Genomic DNA, 17,651 nt, shown 5'->3' on the forward strand with positions numbered 1-17,651 from the left:
GAAAATAGCCATTAGTGGCAGCCCTAATAAACTGATTACAACTACTGATTATTACTGTTAAAGTATGGTGTGGCCATCTTGGGTTTTGAATGCAAGGTTAGTGAGGCTCTCCCGACTTTCCGAGCAGGATATCCCACTTGTGGGGGCGTTCCAGCGCCCTGAAAAGTCCTACTTTGAACTCAGAAAATCTGACATCGGAGTTCAAAAAGAATGCGTCATACTTTAATGCACAGGATTCGTAATAAAGCACTTTGGGTTGACTCACGCTGGTGTCTGTGTGTGTGTGTGTGTGTCTCCGGTCAATCTGGCTTGGCCCTCCCCTGGCTGAGCCTACACAAATTCATGTCACACTGCAGTGACAGCAGAACTAAAAGTACCATATATTCATGACCTAAGAAGGTGTGTTTCAAGTCTTTTACTTCATATACACACAATCTGGGACTGCAAAGATACGTGCATACCTAAAACCCACTGGTGTGGTGTGGTGGAGTCCACGCAGGCTTTCTTCCTTTCAATAAAATCCCTCCCCTGAGGGGAATCTTCAGCCTGCTAAACATAAGTGAGAGTGTGAGGTTCACAAGCCAGGTCCATGAAGTGCTTCACATCTAATACCAACAAAGGGCCCACACAACCTGAGGGCACAACCCAGCCGATTGTTTGGCCTGCTACCAACAACAACAGTAAGATAAAGTTCCTCTCTGATCCACACAACACGAACGCTCAGCAGATTCCCTTTTGCTCATCTCCTAGTCTACTTTTCCTCCATCCCATGAATTAAATATATCAAGCTTATGTGAGCAGTCACACCGTTCCGGTGAAAGGCCACACAGTTTTGCATCAATAACTCCTGGGCCCACACGGATAACGTTACAGTGTGATTGTTGATGCTGCGACTCCTAGCTATGGTCCTGCTCCCCCTGGCAGGGCTCCATCCAGCAGTCCGGCAGAAGTGAAGGATTGATGAGGCAGTGCAGAGGGAGCTGAGGAGCCCAGGACAGCCGCGAGCCAGCAAAACGAAAGCAAGAGAGGTGCAGTAGAGGCTGTACTACCGCTCCCCCCCCATCCCCACCCCCTCATCTCCATCCCTTCTGAAACCGCCAACCAGCTTTCTTCTGACTCCACGGGCTGGTGAAGCTGCAGGCTGGAGCCGTGGCAGGCTGGTGCCCAGAGGGATGCTGGCATTTCTCTGACAACAGAGAAAAATTGCATGTTTGCTTGATGGATGCCTAAGCTCTCGCCGTGGATAAATATATGGAAAAGGGCAACGGAGTAGTTAATGTCCCTATCTGATCTGAACGATCGGAGATCAGAGCTGATCAGGACACATTTTATTGGATTGTTATTGACAGTGTTAAGCCGGATCAAACTCCAGTTCCTTCCCAAGGCTCTTTGATCCCACTGCCCACTGTTTAAGCATCTTATCCAGAGGCGAAGAGGCATGAAAGCAGCTTGAAGAAGGGAGACTAGTGCTGGGTGATATGACCTCAAATTAATATCACAATATTAATACTTATTGAATAATAACATTTTACCTCGATTACGATTAATGGATGATTATATAAGTTGCTCAGTTGGCTCAGTGTTGCTTCCATGTCTCAGACTGGATGGAGCGGAGTCAGGAATAATAAAAAAATAATCAAAATAATTGCAAATTACAATGATTAGATGTTTTGAATATTCATTTTCGATTAAATGCCCAACCTTACCCTTTCGAAGTTTTCATATCTGCTCAAAGTCACCTTTTCAGGCACTTGCAAATAAGATCAGACTCACACATTTTATATCAAACTGTTCAGAACAATCTCAGCTCTGTATGTAATGAGACCCCATGTGACCTAGAGCACAGTGTAAATAGATACTCTGACCATAAATCTGAAATATTGAAGCCAAATTTAGACCTTCTTCATATTTCTTGAGAAAAAAACACGCCTTTACTCATGTGGACGGACTGTTTTGGTGCTTGAAGTGGGTTTACCAGAGTCTTAGCTTCACAAAAGTAGAGGAATGTCAGAATAAAAAACATCATACCCGTCTTCACAGCCTCTTATCTCCGGATGTGAGTCACGTACAATCTGGCAATGAGACGCAATGGAAAGGGTGGACTCTACAGATTCAGACCGTATTTCTGTGCTGAATTATAACAAAGATATTAATAGAAACACTGAGAAAGCACAGATTTGATGCACGGTCACGTTCGTGGACTCCACAGGGTTAAGTGATACACGTTCTCATTTTAAAGCAGTGCAAACTATTTTATGTATTCTAACCTGGAGTATGATGGAGCATCACCCCAATACCAATGTGCAATGTCAGCAAAGCTGATGATCCACATAGCTGGGTTTTCTCAAAACATGACTAAACCAGTTGAATGTGAATTGTGAGAGCAGGCCTATAATACGTTCAGCAGTAAGAGCAACAGAATATTCAAAGCCGAGAAAAAGGGGTTAGCCGATATAACGCATTTTAGAACAACTCTAAAGGGTCCTTGGCACAGTTACATAATGAGAGTCCAGCATAATCAAAACGAGCAGTAGAAGAGCTGTAAAACAGGCCAATTCCAAAACCCCCAAGCTGTTATGCAACAGTCTTGACTCGTTATATATTTACACCCCCAAAAATGTACACATACCCAGCCCACTAGCGAATGCCTTGAGGCTAAACGCATTAATTACTTTAGGAGAAAATGGAAGAGAGGCTAAAACAAAAGTCTAAAAGCTAGCTGACCAGGTGAAGCACTGCTTAGGAAAGGGCCGACCGGAGGAAACATGAGCGCTGGGGACAGTGACAGGCACATACCGCAGGGAGGTAGGTGAAGAAAGCAGGTGCTATGCTAAGAGCTAATCCTAGCAGACCCCACTACAACCACACGTCGTCCCGCTTGGACACTGAGAGGACCCACAAAGGACAGCAAACCTATCTGGTAAAACTTTAAGCTAGTCAAGGCTAGTCATGAGTTCAATGAGTTCAATGAGTTCAATCTAAGGCAAAATAACAGGGTGGTAAAATAACATTGTAGCCAAAACATAGCCCACTTTATTATTGGGAAATCTGGTGGTTGTTGGTTTCCTTCCACAAATCTTACACACATCATCTGTCATCTTTGCCCCCCAACCGCCCCCCACCCCTTCCTACTTGAAGACACTTCCGTCGTTCAGTCTGGTACGGTGGTATGGATCAGCATTTATCAGCAGCTTGGGCTAATGCAGCTCAACAAGCCCCAGATATTTGCTCTGAATTGTGTTTCAGTGAAACGGGGGAGGCGCCACGACGCTGAGCTCAGAGCAGCAGGGTCAGGCAACCCAACAACTGTCTAGGAATGGAAATGGCCACTGCTTTAATCAGCACCAGCGAGCCATTAGCATACCAATTGCTACAGAAGGTACACTGTGAAGCTACCAAACCCAGCATCCTGAGTCCAGTGAGAGACACACACACACGAGCATACACACACAAGCATATACACAGGTGTGGGTGCACAAACAGATGTGACCGCACACACACACACACACACACACACATTCACACAAGCATTAAAAAATTCACACAGTGTGTAAACACTTCCACATACACACACACACACACACACACACACGCATCCGAGCTCAACACACTACCACTGCAGCATCTCAGACCTGCCTAGAATAAATAAGGCGAAGCAGCCCACCTAGAGCCCCGGCACGGAGGCAAATGCAGTGAGTGTATGAGGGAGCGAGAGAGCGCGCGCGCGAGAGAGAGAGCGAGAGCAGCCTACTACTATTCAGCCCACTTATTTAGCATTCAAAAGGCCTTCATATAATTGGTCAAGCACACAGACTACAGCCTCCAGAGGTCAGAGGAGGACATTTTCGGGGCCGTTTTAGGGCTGATTTTAGGGCTGCATAAATATGGGAACAGTCGATGCAGATACTGCTCATGTACTCACTTGTTGGAGCGATACGTAAACACTGAAAAATCATAGAAAGACTAGACGTCATGACACGGACGGTTCTACTCACCAGAGTCGTCATTATACCCTACTCGCCCATTGCCCCCCAGAAACACCCTCACTCATCGACACCCCCCCCCACACACACACCTCCGCCAAACCCCCCAAAAGGAGACGTAGCCGTAGTTTTAGGACTACTACCAGCACTAGCAGCAGTAGACAAGTGAATTACAGCAACAGACAGGACAGACAGACACACAGACTGTAGACAAACAGGACAGACAGAGCAGACAGCTGACCCCTCCTTCTAGGGGCCTAGAGCTGGAGAGCTGTAAAATAGACATCAACAGACATAGACAGGACAGACAGACACACAAACCGTAAACAAGCGGGACAGACAGTCCAGACAGTCGGCCCCTCTCCACCTAGAGGCCTACAGAGCTGGAGAGCTGCAGAGCTGCAGAGCTGAAGCCTTCCCTGAACAAAATGAAGATCGCAGCAACACCTTCCTCCTGGTTTCCATTTTCTGAGTGAATGCTCACTAATGGGAGTAAAGCTGACAGAGCACAGAACAGCAAATGCCACCACTGTGACAGATGTTCCACAGGAGTAAAGCAGAGTGGTCTCCATGGAGTGGAACATTCATCAGGACGACATGCAACAGGACTCAGGTAAGAGGGGAAAAAAAAAACACCATAAAAAAACCTGTCCTGTCTTTCCTAAAGCTGCCCTGTCAACGTACAGCACTGTCAGTACAGACTCCCTACAACGTGCCTCGCCAAACAATTTGGTCAATCCTCTCAAAGCTAAGCCGTTTTTGGACGCTGGAAGGCCCGTAATGCTGTTATCTAATGAGCTGGCATCCATTAGGGTATGATCTATGACTTAGAGAGGATTGCCTCGCAGCTTCAGCTGGAGCCCCTGCCGACGCCGAACGGCTGGGGCATACATTTCAGCAGCACCTCCACCAACTCCCAGTAAGTTTGGGCCGTCTCCTCCCGAGCGCTACTTTTTAATGATGACTGTGGCTGCGTCATGTGACTCACTGACTCTTCCACTCACTCTGCCTACATATGGCTACATATGGTGGACGTCAGAACCATATGGTGAATCACAGAGGCAATGGCCACACTGAGTGGGCACCGCCACACAGAGGCTGTTTACATTATACTAACATGAGCTTCAGACTCCGGATCCGTATTTTGGCCACGTTCCGTTCACACTTTTCACTTCAAATTCGCCCCAGTGTGTCCAGAGGACAGGAGATTTTCCTTCCCCAAGCAAAAACCACGTGTCCAGAATGTCCATGATACTTCTTAACCAGACTGTAAACATGCTACTACCAGTTTACTCCACGTATCCAACAGAACCTCTGCATTGGGCGGAGGAGGAAACTTCACTGTGCAGCTGGTGTGATTTCTGCAGTGGTCAGCACCACTACTGTCCAGAGGACTTTTTGGACATGACATATAAATCAAGTCTGGTGGGAAAGAGCTGTGTCTGATTTCACCGATGACCACCTGATCACCATAACGTCTCTACTAAGGTGGATTCCCAGATTATGGAATACTGGCATTCCGTTTACACGTGGTCAAACGAGGTCCGAATATTATCCCATCACGCAAACCTAACGTTTACACCGAACAGTACGAACAGTTCTTAACGAGGCACGACTGGAAAAGTCAAGCATGTATCCTTCAAAGCAGATAAGACAAGCCTCCACGAGACGGAATCGAGGTCATAGCTGCGACTGGGAATCGGTGGAAGCCAGCTGCAGGGCAGACGTGCAGCTGCATGCGCCACATCTTTGTTCAGCTCTTAGATGCACCGCATGCAGACAAGCGGGGCTGTTTACTAATGATATCGAGGTCAAGCGCTTCCCATGAGGGAGAGGGAGGGAGGGAGCTTGCACTATTTATGACAAGTCCACCATTCCACTTCTTTCAAGCAAAGCCAAGTTCGCCGGAGCATGCAACCGAGCCGGAGGAGGGGTTGGGGGAGAGGTGGTTGGGGGGGGGGGGGGGGGGTTTGCTTCGTGTCCACAAAGAATTAATTGGCTCATCAAGCTTCTCTGACAATGAAGCGCTCCAGTAAAATGCCTGATGAAATTATACGCTATATGGACAAAAGTATTGGGACGCCTGCTCACTCAAGGATATTACAGAGGGTATTTTGTTGGAGTAACCGTCTCTACTGTCCAGGGAAGAAGGCTTTCTACTAGATTTTGGAGGAGCATTGCTGTGAGGATTTGATTGCATTCAGCAGCAAGAGCTTTAATAAGGTCAGGATGTTGGAGGATCACCACTCCAACTTATCTTCGACTCTCCAGCTCATCCCAAAAGAATTGGACGGAGCACAGCTCATTGCGGGGGGCTTTATAGCCCTCCAGCCCACACAAATAGGTTCATGTTTATCTGCTCCAGTGTGGTTCTAGCTAAAAGTGTTCTATACAGTACCCTTTCACGCATACACACTTTCTTTTTAGTAAATGCATACGTAGAACCATGAACACATATATACAGTATATGGTTCCGTGCATGGTCAAATTGTCCTTCTACTAAGAAAAACCTGCTGAACATGGTTCTTTAAAGAACCTTTGTAGAGTGATGCAACAATAGCAGAACCATTTAAGGTGATATTTTAAACTGTTCTTAAAGGTTCTTTAGAGAACCTCCTACAAGAGGTCTTGTATCATATGTCTATATATATATATATACAGTGAGTCCAAGAAGTATTTGATCCCTTGCTGATTTTCTTCGTTGGCCCACTAATAAAGACATGATCATTCTATACTTTTAATGGTAGATGTATTCTTACATGGAGAGACAGAATATTAAAAAGAAAATCCAGAAAATAAATCTAAGGAATATATATTAATTGATTTGTATTTCATGGAGTGAAATAAGTATTTGATCCCTTAGTATTCATTAGCAGTTCTGGCTTTTACAGACCAGTTAGACACTCCCAATCAACTTGTTACCTGACCTGAAGCCACCTGTTCTCACTAATCACTTGTGTGAAAAACACCTGTCCACAGAATCAGACAGATCACACAGATTTCAAGTCTCCAACATGGGTAAAACCAAAGAGCTGTCACAGGACCTCAGAGTCAGAATTGTTGACCTTCACAAAGCTGGAATGGGCTACAAAAAGATTAGTAAGGTGTTGGATGTGAAAGTAACAACTATTGGTGCAATTATCAGAAAGTTTAAAGAGTATAACATGACAATCAACAGACCTCGGCCCGGTGCTCCAAAGAAGATTTCGCCTCGTGGGGTGGCAATGATGCTGAGAACAGTCAGAAATCGTCCTGCAACCACTCGGCAGGAGTTAGCAAATGACCTGAAGGCAGCTGGGACCACAGTTTGCAAGGAAACAATTGGCAACACTTTGCGCAACAATGGATTCACATCCTGCAGTGCCCGAAAGGTACCCCTGCTGAAGAGAGCACATGTGGAGGCGCGCCTCAAGTATGCCAATGATCATTTGAAAGATGAACCAAGTTATTGGGAGAAGGTTTTGTGGTCAGACGAGACCAAAATTGAACTTTTTGGCCTCAACTCCACCCGCCATGTGTGGAGGAAGAAAAATGCTGCCTATGACCCCAAGAACACTGTGCCCACCGTCAAGCATGGAGGTGGAAGCATAATGTTTTGGGGGTGTTTCTCTGCCAAGGGTACAGGGCTACTTCACCGCATCACTGGGAAGATGGATGGAGCCATGTACCGCACAATCCTGAGGGACAACCTCCTCCCCTCTGCCAGGGATCTGAAAATGGGCCGTGGTTGGGTCTTCCAACATGATAACGACCCTAAACATACAGCAAAGGCAACAAAGGATTGGCTCAAGAAAAATCACATTAAGGTCATGGAGTGGCCCAGCCAGTCGCCAGACCTCAATCCGATCGAAAATCTATGGAGGGAGCTGAAGGTCAGAGTTGCCAAGCGACAGCCCACCAACCTTCATGATTTAGAGAGGATCTGCAAAGAAGAGTGGGCCAAAATTCCCCCTGGTGTGTGTGCTAAACTTGTGGTTAACTACAACAAACGTCTCACCGCTGTGCTTGCAAACAAAGGCTTTGCCACTAAGTATTGAGTGTGTTTGGCAAGAGGGATCAAATACTTATTTTCCTCATTGAAATACAAATTAATTAAAATATATTCTTTAAAATTATATTCTGGATTTTTGTCTTGATATTCTGTCTCTCCATGTTAGAATATATCTACCATTAAAAGTGCAGAAGGATAGTGTCTTTATTAGTGGGCAAACAAAGAAAATCAGCAAGGGATCAAATACTTCTTGGACTCACTGTATATACTCTATACAAGAAGACAAAAGGGTTCTTTATAGTTCTGAAAGAGGGTTCTTCTAAAGTTCTTTAGTCATTTAGAAATAGCAGTGGTTCTATACAGAAAACACAAAAGGTTCTAAGGCTTGTCTCTATAAAGGAAAAGCTACTGTAAACAGTTCTTTAAAGAACCGTTTGAAAATGGGTCTACATAGTACCATAAAGGTTCCCACTGTTGTTACAACCCTTTTTCAGTACTATAGTATAATATCAGAATCCTTCTGTGGTGCTATCTAGAACCTTTATACCCCCAAAGGTTCTATAAAGAACCATATACAAGAAGGCTTTTGCCTGTTATAGAGAAGAACCATTTAACCAGGCAAAGAACTGTTAAAGCATTCAGATGGTTCTAATGAATGTGGTTCTACTCATTTCATAAAAAGTGTTCTGTACTGTACTACGAATAGGGTTCTTTTCACTCATAAACCATTACAAGTGTTCTTTCCATTCCATAATAAAAGTGGAACCCTTTTTGGTGCTACATAACTTTTATATAAGAGAGAGCTGCACTATAGAGAACCATTTAACCAGGAAAAGAACAATTCAAGCAGTTTTGAGTTGCCATGGTTCTGCATACACTCTAAAAGAAGAGGGTTCTCAATATGGGATAAAAATGTGATTTAAAAAAAATTGGTTCTTCAAGGGTTCTTTGGTCATTGAGTAAAGAGAATAGTTATATACAGTATGGTTCTTTGACATAGCTAAACAGCTCCTCTCTATGAAGGAAAATATTGTATAAGGTTTTTTAAAGAACCTTTTTAAATGGTTCTAGATAGCACAAAACAGGCTCCCACTCTTGAGTATTACAGTGTAACAACAGGGGAATCATTTGTGGTGCTATACATACACATTTGTTTTGGTTCTCTTAGGGAACCATACACATAAGGGACTTTCCCACCATATGGAAGAATCATTCAACCAGATAAGGAACCGCTAAATCATTCAAACTCTGTTCTACAAAGTTCTAAAATAGGGGTTCTAGAGTAAAGGCACAAACAGAACACAGAATTATCACATTTACAAGGTTTACGTTTACAATGGTTTCATTGGATTGCCCAACCTGTTGTATATGGTTCTTTACAGAACCTTTGCGCTATATAGAAAAGCAAACTAGAGTAAAGGCATACCTAGAACCATGGACATACACAGGTTCTTTGCATGGGTCCCAATGGTTCTGTGCTGAGAATAACCTGTTGTATATAAAGGGAACCGTCAATATAGATGAAAAACGTCACAGGCTTCCTTTATGGAGACAAATGTCATTACGATAGCGGAACCTTTTTTTTGGTACTAGAGCCAAGATACAAGATACAGATAGATACAAGATACAAGATGTTTTCCAAGATGTTTTATTTAACCATGCAAACACCCATGGTTCAAGAGTCGTCATGGTTCTAAACATAACCACTGCCTCTACTAAAGAACCCTTGGAGAACCCTTGTTGTATTTTCCTTAGTACTAAACTAGGTGGGTTTAGTCCCAGTTCATAAGTGTTTGTGTATCGGCATCAGCAGAGATGCAAATGGGAGGGGAAAAAAAAGTATATCGGATATTGGCACCAGCCCATAATTCCCACATCCCTGCATCCTTGATTTCTTCAGTGGTGGAAAAACAATGGGAGTCAATGGGTCCAGCAAACCATGTGGGTAAAACAACCGTCCACGAGCGACAACTGCCCCGAAACCAGGGTCGTCCTTCCTTCCGATACTTCCCAAAGCGGGGTGCGCAGGTCTCCAGGTAGATGAGGATGAGTGGGACGCTGTAGCTCTGACCATCAGCTGATGAACGGCGAGAAGCTCTTGATGGAACACACACTCCTAAACACACACAGCTGGGAAAGTCGGTCGCTGTGTGCATGGGAATATTCCTGCCTCTCACTCTCTCTATCTCAGTGGGGGGGAAAACACCACACACACACACACACACACACACACACACACACACACAGTGCATCTGCAGTGCAAGCAGCTAAAGGAAAGATCTCGCGCTGATGAATGACATTCTGCACGGGCTCTCTATTATGCACGCTCCACTCTGCATACACACACACACACACACACAAGCATACATATACACGCGCGCGCGCGCTCACACGGGCAGCGGCTGCATTACAGTAACAGCAAAGCTGCTCCCAATGCACTCCCAGAGAGACGCACGCGGGGGGTAGGGGGGGTGGGTGGGGGTCTGAGTGGGGAGGGGGTGTTTGTAATGAAGCCAGCTGGAAGATAGAAAAGAAGAAAGCGCGCGCACTGTACCTTTGTCCACTCTCCGCAGTATCTGACATCGGCATTTGAAAGACACGGCTATCATGCTAGCAGGGCGCGCGCTCCCGCGCTGCTCGCGCTAAAGGCGGTCGCAGATCCGCTCGCTGCACGGGGCACGCGGCCGGCCGGGCTCCTCGCGCATAGCGCGCGACTTCGGTGGAGGAGACGGAGGGGGGGTGAAAGAATCCACGCTCGCTCTCGCTCTCGCGCTCGCTCGCTTTCTCTCTCTACGCCTCTGTTGCGCGCGCGTGAAGAGAGCGCGCGGCGGACGGAGCAGGCGGAGCAGGCGGAGAGACGTGGCTCGCGATGAAGCATGAGGAGGAGAGGAGGGAGGAGAGGAGAGGGGAGGGAAGGGGAGGGGAGGGGGCGCGCGCTCTGACCGGAGAGAAGAAGGAGAAGAACTGAATAAGAGCCTGTAAGGCTTCACACACACACACACACATACACACACATGCATATGCAACACACACACAATCCATACACATACAGCCTTATGCAAAAGTTTGGGCACCCCTGAAAGGCTTTTTAAAGCCAATATTCTCAGCAAATCCTAAAGCTACAGAACATCTAGAGAAGGCAAGTGACTTTTGGAAACAAGTGCTGTGGACCGATGAAGTCCAAAATCCAGCTATTTGGCCAGAATCAGCAGAGGTAAGGGGGTAATGGCTGCATTTCATGAAAAGAACACCTTGCCAACTGTGAAGCATGGTGGTGGGTGCGTCTATCATGCTTCAGTGGCATTAGCAATAGTGCACACAGACATAGAGACGAATGGATTCCACAAAATGTCAGAAAACCCTGAATGCAAATGTTTGGGGACACCCCCTTCTAATGAATGCATGCTTGTCTAGTCCCTGTAGAGACAAAAAAGCTGCCAATAGAATAGGACTCCTGGAGCAGACATATTAACATGAACCTAATAGCACCGTGTCTAAAGCACTGAGCTGTGGAGCAGTGGAGCTGTGTTCTCTGGGATGACTGCTGGTGCTCTGCCCAATACCTTTGGGATGAGTTGGGGTGACCTCAGTAACGTTTGCTCTTGTCGCTGAATGCATCAAATCAAATCCTCACAGCAATGCTCCTCCATCTAGTAGAAAGCCTCTTCATCGGACAGCAGAGACAGTTACTCCGGCAAAAGCAGATCCTCTCTTTGTTTAATACCCTTGATTCTAGAAGAAACCATGAACTGTCCAAATGTCCAAATACTTCTGTCCATACAGCGTATCCGTTAAAAGGCCGAAGCTAAAAGGTCGATGGCTTCTGCAACGGGTTAATGATCCAAAACGAACCTCAAATTCCATCAAGGACAACCTGAAGAGACACAAACTGAATGTCTCTTCTGAAAGCGGACGCATTTTAAACAAGCTGTGCAGCAAGACGACGCCGACGGCTCAGAACTAGAGGCCTTCTGCAAAGAGGAGCAGGGATCACTGCCAACCATCACAACCGAAAGACAGCTAGCTGCTACAGGAAGAGTTTTTCGAACCAAGGTCTGCGACCGAGAATTAAATTTCATGGCTTTTCAGGTCCAGAACAAACACACTCACACAGTTTGTTTGCCAGAGAGCAGAGTGTTATCACAGAAAACACGGGGCTCAGCTCCTCAGCCAGCCCCCCCCACCCCCTCAGCTCTACTGACGATACAGACCCTTAGATTAAAGCTCTCCGACATGAGGTACAAACTGCCTCCTGAAACAGGCTCCAAGCAAGAGCCCCCAGCGGCTAAACGTCCCACCGAGACACACAGTGTCCTCAGAACGGTGCCTGTTTGAAACTGGAGGACAGTGTGTAAAGTGTGTGGACACGCTGTACCGCAGTTTCAGCCTGTGCAAGGCTGTCGACTCACAAAACACAGCACGAAATCACGGAAACACACACACACACACAGCGCTCTCCTGATCCTTGAAGATTATTCTTGAGAGATTTTAGAGATTTTTTTTTCTTACTAAGAAAACAGCGTTTATGTCGTGATAACGACTCAAATAAGACACATCCACCATGCAACACACACCTATGTAGCATACACACTTATGTTACACACACCCGCAAAACCCACACACACTTGATACGGACACCTGTCCGACAATCCGACTAATCAGCCAAAACATTAGGACCACCTCGTGCCGCCACAACAGACCCGGGCATCCAAGACGTGGACTCCACAAGAGCTCTGAAGGTGTCCTGTGGTATCTGGCACCAAGACCAACACCAAGACGTTAGCAGCAGATCCTCTAAGTCCTGTAAGCTGTGAGGTGGGTGAGGCCTCCATGGGTCGCATCAATGAGTCTTAGGTGCCCATGACCCTGTCGCCGGTGCACTGGTTGTCCTTTCTTTGCAGCACTTTTGGTAGGTACTGACCACTGACCGTGTACTGGGAACGTGCTCAAGACCTGCCTGATGTTCTGGAGATGTTCTGACCCAGTCGTCCAGCCATCGCCATCGTTTGGTTCTTGTCAGTGTCTCAGTGTCTTGCCCATTTTTCCTGCTTTTCACCTTTATGACCTTCAAGAACGGACTGTAAAGGGGCAGTGGTGGCTTAGCAGTTAGAGCACCAGGCTATCGATAACAGGGTTGTGGGTTCGATTCCCAGGCTTGGCAAGCTGCCACTGTTGGACCCTTGAGCAAGGCCCTTTACCCTCTCTGCTCCCCGGGCGTTGGAGTTGGCTGCCCACCGCTCTGGGTGTGTGTGTGTACTCACTTCCCCTAGTTCACTAGTGTGTGTGTGTGTGTGTTTACTACCACAGATGGGTTAAATGCGAAGGACACATTTCGCTGTACAGTGACAAATACGTGCACCTGATCCACCGTTCAACAGGTGGCGCTGTTTTTCCCATTCACTTCACTTTAGTGGTGCTAATGTTATGGCCGGTCAGTGTCCACATGTAATGCAGAAAATCCACACACAAATGTGAATGCTGGACTCACATGATACCATGCACACACTTCATTGTTATTAGGGCTGAGCTCTGAGAGGGAGGATGGGTGGGGTGGGGGGGTGGGGGTGCTCATTATGATCATATCTGCAGCCGGGGATTGCTATGTCATAATCCGCCGTAGCAGCCCACTGTGATTTAACCGAGCGCACAATCCACAGCCCACGTTCCCTCAAACCCAGCGCTCCACTGGCACTTCACTCTCTTACACACGCACAACTAATCTCACGCTCAGCTCTTGTGGGCCGTCAGATAACAGTGGAGGGAGACCAGAGCTGCAAAACGTTGGGATTTTCCCTGATCGGTTATCGCTAACGTTGATGATCAGAAACGTAACCGGTCAGCATTACAGAACACGCACAGCTCCAAGAAAGAGAGCCCTCGCTGGTCCTGTTCTCAAGCCTACCTTTCTGTATGTGTATATTGATTGTCTTTTTAGCCCTCGGGCCACTACAAACACGGCACGCTGAGATCAGTGTCGGAGCCGTGCGTTTTAAATAGAACTGTGAGATGGATACTGTACAGAACTGTCTGCATCATCAAGCTCCACAGGTTCTCAGTCAGATGGTGAAACCTCTGCAGGCTGTGGAGCTGAAGAGGGGCTGCTGCAGGAAACAGCCAGGCTTCTTAGTGCAGAGTGTCTTTTGCTGTTTCTGCAGTTTCTGTTTACCTTCTAATTAACCGAAGAGTTTATGTGAGAGCCCAACACCCTGTCCCAATTCCTAATTTGTCCCACAACACACTGCGCCACACGACCCAACACACTGTCCTAATTTATCCCAGCACACTGTGCCACACGACCCAACACACTGTCCTAATTTATCCCAGCACACTGTGCCACATGACCCAACACACTGTCCTAATTTATCCCAGCACACTGTGCCACACGACCCAACACACTGTCCTAATTTATCCCAGCACACTGTGCCACATGACCCAACACACTGTCCTAATTTATCCCAGCACACTGCGCCACATGACCCAACACACTGTCCTAATTTATCCCAGCACACTGTGCCACATGACCCAACACACTGTCCTAATTTATCCCAGCACACTGCGCCACATGACCCAACACACTGTCCTAATTTATCCCAGCACACTGTGCCACACGACCCAACACACTGTCCTAATTTATCCCAGCACACTGTGCCACATGACCCAACACACTGTCCTAATTTATCCCAGCACACTGTGCCACACGACCCAACACAGTGTCCTAATTTATCCCAGCACACTGTGCCACACGACCCAACACACTGTCCTAATTTATCCCAGCACACTGTGCCACACGACCCAACACACTGTCCTAATTTATCCCAGCACACTGCGCCACATGACCCAACACACTGTCCTAATTTATCCCAGCACACTGTGCCACATGACCCAACACAGTGCCACAAGCTGTCCCAATTGACCAAACACACTGTCCCACATGACCCAACACGCTGTCCCACATGACCCAACATGCTGTCCCACATAACTCAACATGCTGTCCCACATGACCCAACACACTGTGCCACACACTGTGCCACATGACCCAACAAGCTGTCCCAATTGACCCAACACACTGTGCCACACACTGTCCCACATAACCCAACACACTCTCCCACATGACCCAACACAGTAATACACACTGTACCACGTGATCCAACAAGCTGTCCCACATGACCCAACACACTGTGCCACACACTGTCCCACATAACCCAACACACTCTCCCACATGACCCAACACAGTAATAAACACTGTACCACGTGATCCAACAAGCTGTCCCACATGACCCAACACACTGTGCCACACACTGTCCCACATGACCCAACACAGTAATACACACTGTACCACGTGATCCAACAAGCTGTCCCAATTGACCCAACACACTGTGCCACACACTCTCCCACATGACTCAACACAGTAATACACACTGTACCACGTGATCCAACAAGCTGTCCCAATTGACCCAACACACTGTGCCACACACTGTCCCACATGACCCAACACGCTGTTCCACATGACCCAACACAGTAATACACACTGTTCCACATGATCCAACAAGCTGTCCCAATTGACCCAACACACTGTGCCCCATACCGTCCCACATGACCCAAAACGGTCCCACATGACCAAGCTGTCCCAATGAACCCAACACACTGTCTCACATGACCCAACACAGTGTCATACACACTGCCCCATGACACAATGTGTTGTCCCAAATAACCCAAACACTGTTTCATTTGACCAAACACACTGTCTCATGTGACCCACATGCCATCATTTATGGCCCAACACAGTCCTTTAAGACCCAGCACACTGTTCCAAACGACCCAACACACTGTGCCACACACTTTCCCATATGACCATTCTGAAAGATGAAAAGAGCAGGACTTTAATTTCAGGCTAGACAGAAACCCTCAATCAAGTCATTAGATGTCTAATTATCTTTAATGCACTTTCAAGAGGAAATTTCATGTGAAGTGGATTCTGATTTATCTAATAAATCTAATTCCGCAGCGCAGCACAGTCCATACTTACACATCCACTCTCATGCACACATTTTCATTGTACTTAGCCACTCACTCGAATCCCATACAGCCTGCCTGTCCATATTCAAACACATCTGGCTGCGTTATGAAGTGGAACTACGGCATTAAGTAGTGTGTGTGTGTGTGTGTGTGTGACATGCCTAAACAAGTCTTTGACAAACCCCAGTATTAAGGTCATTGTCAAGGCCTTCTGCAATACATTTCAAGGCTTATGAATGAGCTTGGGCTCCAGGCCAAAGTGAACGTGTCTGTGACGTTGCAACTATATCAGTAAACCATCCAAGCTTTCTTTTATTATCTCCTTTTTCAGGAGGCCGAACAGCCGGGACTATCCAGCAGCGAGGATCAATGCTCTTAAAGAGCGGCCAGAACGTCTGCCACAAGGATTAGGCCTTCCAGTGTGATCACAGAGCAGACCCCTTCATCCGCACACGGCTGTGACATCACTGCCACACTAAGAGATTAAGCTGTAAGACTTCTATTCACTGCAGAAAGCACAGACAATAAGCATGATTTCCCCATAATCCTCAATCATTTACTGAGGAAATAATAAAATTACTTTTTTTATATTAAAAAAAATAATAATGGGTGTGTCCATACTGTATGCAAACAACCTCTGTTCTGGTTGGACGCCTTGTACCGTGCGCATCCGAAAATCAAGGCAAACTACGGGCTCTGAGTGCTTTGCCATCATCAGCTGGAGCCAGAGTAGGCACAATTGGCCAAGCTCTTTCTAGTTTACATTTACAGCATTTAGGGTCAATTGGGACCCTAAAAAAACTCAGCTAGTTTGAATAGACTAATAATTTAAAGATACATCTAAGTTTAGACTCTATTAAACACAAGCCAGTCAGGTGACCACTCTGTTATTCGTCCAAGTATTCTCGGAAGAGGTGGGTCTTCAGTCTGCGTTTGAGGACAGCGAGTGACTCCACCACTTTGGTGCCAGGACAGAAAAAAAGTTTGGAGGCTTGTCTTCTGTGGATTTTGAGGAATGCCGGGTGGAGCCGAGCCGTACTTGAAGCTCGAAGGGCTCTTGGTGCAGATCGGCCAGCGTTAGGGTTTTGAATCTGATGACCTGGACAGCAGCTACAGGAAGTCAGTGAAGAGAACTCAGCAGTGGAGTGACATGGCTGAATTTAGATGGTTGGGTAGATGGCCAATCTGTACCCAGAGCCCTTGACCCACCACCCCTCAAAATGGGTGAAAGATCCTGGACTTTTCCTAGTCCTGGCACAAAGGTGGTAGACCAACTTCTTCTGGGTTTCCAATCGGCAGAGTCACTTGCTGTCTTCAAACCGACCTGAGGACCTTCTCTTTCAAGAGCACCTAATTCAGCACTAATCTTGCACTTATTATCTAAGCTTGAGGTATCCTTGGACTCCTTGGAGTCACTTTAGCTAGGTGTATTGTCTGAACTGCCATGCCCTGGTTAAGAGCATCTGCTAAATATGCCATCAAGGTAAATGTAATGATCAGTTTATAAGTTGTCCAAATTGGTCCAAATCAGCACCAAGCACCAACTAAAACAACGCTCTACAGCCGAATCCCTTCAACTCAACACTGTGGTTTGTGCTATAGGCTTGTGCATTATCTCTCCAGCACACATCAACACATGCTCGATCAGCTCGCAAGGGATT

At 46.7% G+C, this 17,651-nt stretch overlaps 1 protein-coding gene across 11 annotated transcripts in view; it reads right to left on the minus strand.

Annotated features, from left to right (window-relative positions):
- Window positions 1-17,651, minus strand: part of grip1 (glutamate receptor interacting protein 1) — a 396,612-nt gene that overhangs the window by 142,610 nt on the left and 236,351 nt on the right. The window contains exon 1 of one of the 11 annotated variants that reach the window (XM_072673119.1): window positions 10,529-10,828. The exons of the other annotated variants lie outside the window; for them this stretch is intronic. Coding sequence (XP_072529220.1) covers window positions 10,529-10,583 — 55 coding nt within the window. The 5' untranslated portion in view covers window positions 10,584-10,828. Of the gene's footprint in view, window positions 1-10,528; window positions 10,829-17,651 lie in introns of those variants that run through there. 11 annotated transcript variants of the gene reach the window in all.

The sequence above is a fragment of the Salminus brasiliensis genome, chromosome 2 (assembly GCF_030463535.1).
Source record: "Salminus brasiliensis chromosome 2, fSalBra1.hap2, whole genome shotgun sequence".
NCBI lineage: Eukaryota > Metazoa > Chordata > Actinopteri > Characiformes > Bryconidae > Salminus > Salminus brasiliensis.